The 6,000-nt window shown below is 45.5% G+C and overlaps 1 protein-coding gene across 2 annotated transcripts in view; it reads right to left on the minus strand.

Annotated features, from left to right (window-relative positions):
• LOC133384908 (sodium/hydrogen exchanger 2-like) overlaps window positions 1–5,722 on the minus strand; it is a 55,005-nt gene extending 49,283 nt beyond the window's left edge. Inside the window, exon 1 of one of the 2 annotated variants that reach the window (XM_061626798.1) lies at window positions 4,967–5,719. In XM_061626798.1, the coding sequence (XP_061482782.1) occupies window positions 4,967–5,261 (295 nt within the window). In that variant the 5' untranslated portion in view covers window positions 5,262–5,719. Of the gene's footprint in view, window positions 1–4,966 lie in introns of both variants that reach the window. The other variant, XM_061626799.1, reaches the window with a different exon arrangement.
• Between the last annotated feature and the right edge of the window lie 278 nt (window positions 5,723–6,000).

The following is a 6,000-nucleotide window of genomic DNA, read 5'->3' on the forward strand; positions in this document are numbered from 1 at the left end:
CAAAGGTTGGAGAGTCTCAACCAAGGAGTCAAATATAATTAAAGATTGAGAAAGATTGGAAGAATTCCCAATAGACTCTTGTATATTCTTGGCCAGGGGAGAATCTATGAAATTCTCAATTTTGGAGGCAACTAATGAGGTCCACATGGGCCGTTTGTATTTGAAATACATTTGATTGATAACCGGGTTATACTCTGCCTCTAACCTACAGTTCACCTTTGGTTGTAATAAAAGGGTAATGGGTAGGTGGTCGCTGTCTAGTCTCTTGCCAATCGAGAATTTCATAATTAAATTCAGAAGGTGGGGGGACGTGATAGCATAATCGATCATGCTGCTTCCTCTATTTGAAATGTATGTATATTCCGCACAGGCATCAAAAGGCTTTAATCCATTTAAAATGGTAAGGTTGTGGCTACCAACAGTGCGAGTTAAACAAATTCCCTGATAATTCACAGTATGATCTTTTGAGGTTCTCTCTAGGTCCGTAACTAAATGAGAGTTAGTTTCCCCCCTCCATAATCTGGAGGACAGGAGACTCTCATTATTCTGGCCGATCCTAGCATTAAAATCACCCATGATGATTACCAAGGCTCTGGGGAATTGGGACTCCAACTCCGTGATATAATGGTCTAATTCTTCCCATATTTGGTCCGTAATTATTCTGGAAGTGGCAGGGGGAATATAGACGTTTACTAATAAAAAGGCTAGTTTGTCAAACGTCAAGTGAACTGCCATAGCTAAGTTATGGCATGCTGGGATTCTGTTACAACGTACATTTAGCACTGTAGAGATGAGGATTGCCAGACCTCCTTTAGGACATCCCTTAGTTTTGTCTATTTGATGAACAGCTGGTAAAGTTATAGAGTTAAAACCATCTAAGTTTAGGTCATTAATACACCAAGTTTCCTGTAAACAAATTACATCTTGATGATTTAAAAAATTAATAAAATCTGGAATATTTTGTTTGGCTGACCATCCTGCTATATTCCAGGACAGCAGGTGTAATGGGGTGTCAGTCATCATTGAGGTAATACACTTACGGATGGGCTTGGAAACCCCAGCTAACAAAGGTGACATAATCTGGGGCTGTCAATGTAACTCTTCTATGTGGTTCAGAATGCCCAGGTTGTCATTAAATACCGCCCCTGAAGATGGGCACATTTTCCAAGTTGCAACCTGGGATCGAGGTGCTATATATGAAGGAGTGGTCCTCCCAGAATTGCAAGAGGTAGACCTGTCCCCAATGGAGCCCTTTTGTTGGTTCGTACTACCCCCCTTAGTCTTTGAATAACCATGTCTCTTTCCAGATCTGATAGTTGAGAACATAATGCAGTAAGTTGAATCTCTTCCGGTTCCAATTCACCCAGCAAGGTCGAAAACGATAGGGCCGGAACAGGTGGTGCAACAGGAGATTGTTCCTTGTCTTGAGAATAAGCATAGTTCATATCTATCTCAGATTCTGCGGAGGAAGAGCTCACTAATCTCCCTGTGTGAGTCCATAAGGGTACTGGGGCAGAGGCGTTGATGTAATAACGTTGTATTAAGAGGCCGCTATAGTGTAGCTCCTCTCTTACATGATATATCTGATTAGCTATTATCGAGGAATGGAATGTCACAATCAGACGCCACACTCCAGATTTAGAAGATTCGTTGATCAAAGATCTGACATAGTTAGTGGGTTGCCCAGGATGTAAAAAGCGAGCAAAATAATTGTCCAGAAAGGGCACACTTGGAAAGGGGGGCCATCTTCTTGAAGTCCTCGAGTTGTACGTTATTGCCAATTTATCAGGTTGCAAAACTAGTTCCCAAGGTCTGGAATACGTTTTGGTACAGCATGTCTTTTTGTCCAGTTGAGTGAGCTCTGTGGTAAGGCTCTCGTTCCCCGATATTATTGTAGTTTCGCTTGAAGAGTTTTCCATGAAGTATGTGGTGGAACCACGTACAAACAGCCATATCTTTCACATGAGCAAGTGAATGAATTGTGATTTTATTTATTGTTATTTGTTTTGGATATTTAACATCTCACTCCTCAAAACAAAAATTCTCAAATTTTGTATTTGCTTCCAATTTATTTATTTATTTATTTATTATTTATACCCCACCTTTCCTCCCAGCAGGAGCCCAGGGTGGCAATTTAAAAGCAAAAGTAAAACAAATCCTGACAAAACACAACAGTAACATGACCAAAAGGCCCAGGGAATTGAAAGGGTTTTCACCTGACACCAAAAGGATAACAGACTTAGCACCAAGCAAACCTCTCTAAGAGAATGCCAGCTGGGGTGCCACCACAGAGAAGGGCCTATCTTTAGTCACTCTCCTCCTCACCTCTGATGGTGTGGGACCCAGAGAATGGGCTCCAAGGTGTTATGGAAATTTGTATATATATGCAGAGATCCTCAGTGGTCTGAACTGTGTGTGTACCAGTGTGTGTATTTACCTAAGTAACAGGCTTTTACCCTGCATTTAGATCACTGAGACTTAAGACATAGTAATATAAGAAAAGATATTTTATTTATAATGATCCTCCGTGGCGCAAAGTGGTAAGCGGCAGTAACGCAGCTGAAAGCTCTGCTCATGGCCGGAGTTCGATTCAAACGGAAGGAGGAAATTGAATCTCCGTTAAAAGGGGTCGAGGTCCACTCAGCCTTCCATCCATCCGTGGTCGGTAAAATGAGTACCCGGCATATGCTGGGGGGTAAAGAAAGGCCGGGGAAGGAACTGGCAATCCCACCCCATATATACGGTCTGCCTAGTAAATGTTGCAAGATGTCACCCTAAGAGTCGGAAACGACTCGCACTACAAGTGCGGGGACACCTTAACCTTTTATTTTATTTATAGAAATACATAGTAGATAGGAAAGGCACACCTCGTTCAAACTAACTAAATTGTAGGCACAATGCCCAGACTTGGGTATTGCCCTCGTGGCTCAGGAGAGAGAGCAAATACAAAGATGTCTCCCCTTTCCTCAGACAGTCAGAAAAAAAAGACAAAGGAGGGTGGGGCAGGTCAGCTTCCCTGAGCATATCAGTTCACAATGGAAGGAAGTTAGGTAGAGAACAGCACAGGTAAAGGTAGGCAAGCCTAGCCAGCTGGAGGACCCTAACTCTATCTTCTCTTTGGAATGCAAACAAAGAACCCAAACAGGAGTTGCTCTTGTCCCACTTCCAACATAAGACAGATGACAGTACAGACAAGTTCATGTGGCAAAGAAAAGGTCCCTGTTTTGACATTACATGTGTACATGCACAGACTACACAACAGAAAAATAGAACCAACATCATATGTTTCAGGTTAAGCCATGCAGTGATGCACTTAGCTAATTTTCTCCTCTGAACGCAATAGTTTCATGGGGGGGGCACTCCTCTTCAGACTATTGCTTTCAAAAGTGATAAGCCAGCTGTGCTGCGCTTGAGGACCACAATACTCATTCTGCTGAGTGGGGTCCTGCCCTTATGAAACCAGTGACACCATGAACTCAGTGAAACAATGCCCAAGTAAGTGGTTTCAGCTCAACAAAACAGGTATGAGACACATTCAAAATTATGCACTTTTAAGTCCCATTTATTTCAATAAGAGAATTAAGCACATTCTGACATTTTAAAGTTTATGTAACTAAGGAATGACGTTTACATGGAATTACACTGAAATTGGTCTGAACAAGAGGGATGTCCTATGTAAGAATTGTTGAAATAATAAAAGGATTGCATGGACATTCCCAGCATTATGAAATGCCCTTCCCTCTGCTATACGTGAATCATTATCCATCAGCCATATGTGAAGCATCATCCATCAATTGCTTCAAACATCTGTTTGCCCAGATTTTCCCTGACCCACAAGACTGGACCTTGTTACTGAAATGGACTGCCTTCAAGTCAATTCTAACTTATGGCAAACCTATGAATAGGGTTTTCATGGTAAGAGGTATTCAGAGGGGGTTTACCATTGCCTTCCTCTGAGGCTGAGAGGCAGTGACTGGCCCAAGGTCACCCAGTGAGCTTCATGGCTGTGTGCGGATTCGGACCCTCATCTCCCAGGTTGTAGTCCAACACTCTAACCCAGCCTTTCCCAACCAGTGTGCCTCCAGATGTTGTTGGACCACAATTCCTGACCATTGGCAAAGCTGGCTGAGGCTGATGGGAGTTGTGGTCCAACAACATCTGGAGGCACAGGGTTGGGAAAGGCTGCTCTAACCACTACACCACACTGGCTCTCAGGACCCTGTTATTACTGTTATTAATTCATGTTTTTATATGTTTTATATGTTTTTATAATGCTGTCTTACTGGTTTTTTTGTTGTATCTTTTGTATACCACTTAGAGATTTGAAAATATTAAGAAGTGTAAAAATACTTATAAATAAAATATACAATATATTTACATCCTTTAAAAAATCTAAGCTTCTGAGAAATAATGAAACACATTTTATAGAGGGCAGGAATTATTTTCTCTCTTTCTTTCTGTAATTATGTTTGAAGAAACAAAAATAGAATCTGCCAGCCAAAAGCATCAGGTTACACACCAGCTATTATGCAGGAATCCTCTAACGCGATCATTATCTCCAGACCTTTTCTGGGCACAACAGCAAGAGATGCCTGTTAATTTGTTGCTGGTTTTGTGACAGGCATCCGCCCTGATTCCCTTATGCGAACCAGAACTACTGCGCAGAGAAATCTTTACCACGCGAAGAACCGATGTAGACAGCAAAGTTTAGTAGCCTGGGATTTCCTTACTCTGAGTGTTAATAGTAAGAAGAGGAGCTGTAGCAATTTAACTTCCCAAACGTCTGTCTCGTTGTAGCTGAGAGGGTGCCCAAAGTATCCCTTATGAATGTTGGGTTGAAAAAGCCGGGGGCGGTTAAGGGTAACTTAGGCAATGAGAGAAAATACACCTGTCCCCCCCCCTTTTTTTTTTTTTTAGTCTCACAGGAAAAACTAGAAATCTCCCTGCCGGTTATTCCGTCCCTTACCGATCTTGGCTAAGGAGGCCAGCAGGATCCAGAGGGTGATCTCGAAGGGGATCTGCACGTGGGGGTAATCCAAGGTGAAGACGTGCAGCCTAGTCTCCTCGAAAGGGGTCCCACTTGGTGCCGCCTGCAGGATTTCCGCTCTGGGAGTGGGACTGATGCCCATCATTGCAGCCGACTCGGGCAACCCAGTTTCCGAGAGGCCGGAAACGACGCCAAGCTGCAGGAGCCAAGCCAGCAGCAGCAGCAGCGAGGGAGCGAGTCCGAGGGCCAACCGGGGACACCGAGAACCGCCCATGAGGCTGCCGCTTTTCCTCCCAGCTCAGCTGGAAAGGGAACCGGTGCGGCCGCCTGCCCGCCTCACCTCGAGCATGGTGGCGATAGCGGTGATGGTCCTGCCTTCGCTGCCTGCAGGGGGAGACAGTCAGGCGTCATGAGGCTGGAAGGCGGGCAAGTCGCGCACCTGTTTCACAGCTCCTCCCCTTTCCCAATGTTTTGCCCCCACTAGGTGGGGGTCACCCCAAGGCCACAGCTAGGCTCGCGACTTCCTTCCCCGCCCCCTTCACGCTCGCCTTACAAGGCGCTTTTTCATGCCCAGCGGGGCGTCAGCGGGCCACAGATTGCTCAAACGCAAGGAGAAGCGCAGCGCCAGGGCGCAGCGCACCGGCAACTACCCCGATTACTCCCAGCTTTGCCCAGAGAGTTTCCCAAGCAGGCGGCAGCACCGCGCTCCTCTCCCTCAGCCGGAACAGGTGCCACGGGAGGACCTGGCTCGGGTTCACTGAAGGTCACCCACAGGGCAGGTTCACAATTAGACACGCGCGCGCGCCCGCCTACCGGTCGGAAACGCACCGGATTCTTCTGTCACAGCGCGCGCGCGCGCCAAATCCCTGGAAAGGGAGGGGGGAAACTGAGCGCTCTGCTCGTCCCCTCAGTTTCAGTTTCTTGGGAAGGTTGGAGGCACACAACCTGAAGTGAAAAACTCAGAGACCTAAACAACGGCAGCCAGCTTGATAATTGGATACATCCTGGAGCTC

Source organism: Rhineura floridana, chromosome 5, assembly GCF_030035675.1.
Source record: "Rhineura floridana isolate rRhiFlo1 chromosome 5, rRhiFlo1.hap2, whole genome shotgun sequence".
In the NCBI taxonomy this organism is placed as follows: Eukaryota; Metazoa; Chordata; class Lepidosauria; order Squamata; family Rhineuridae; genus Rhineura; species Rhineura floridana.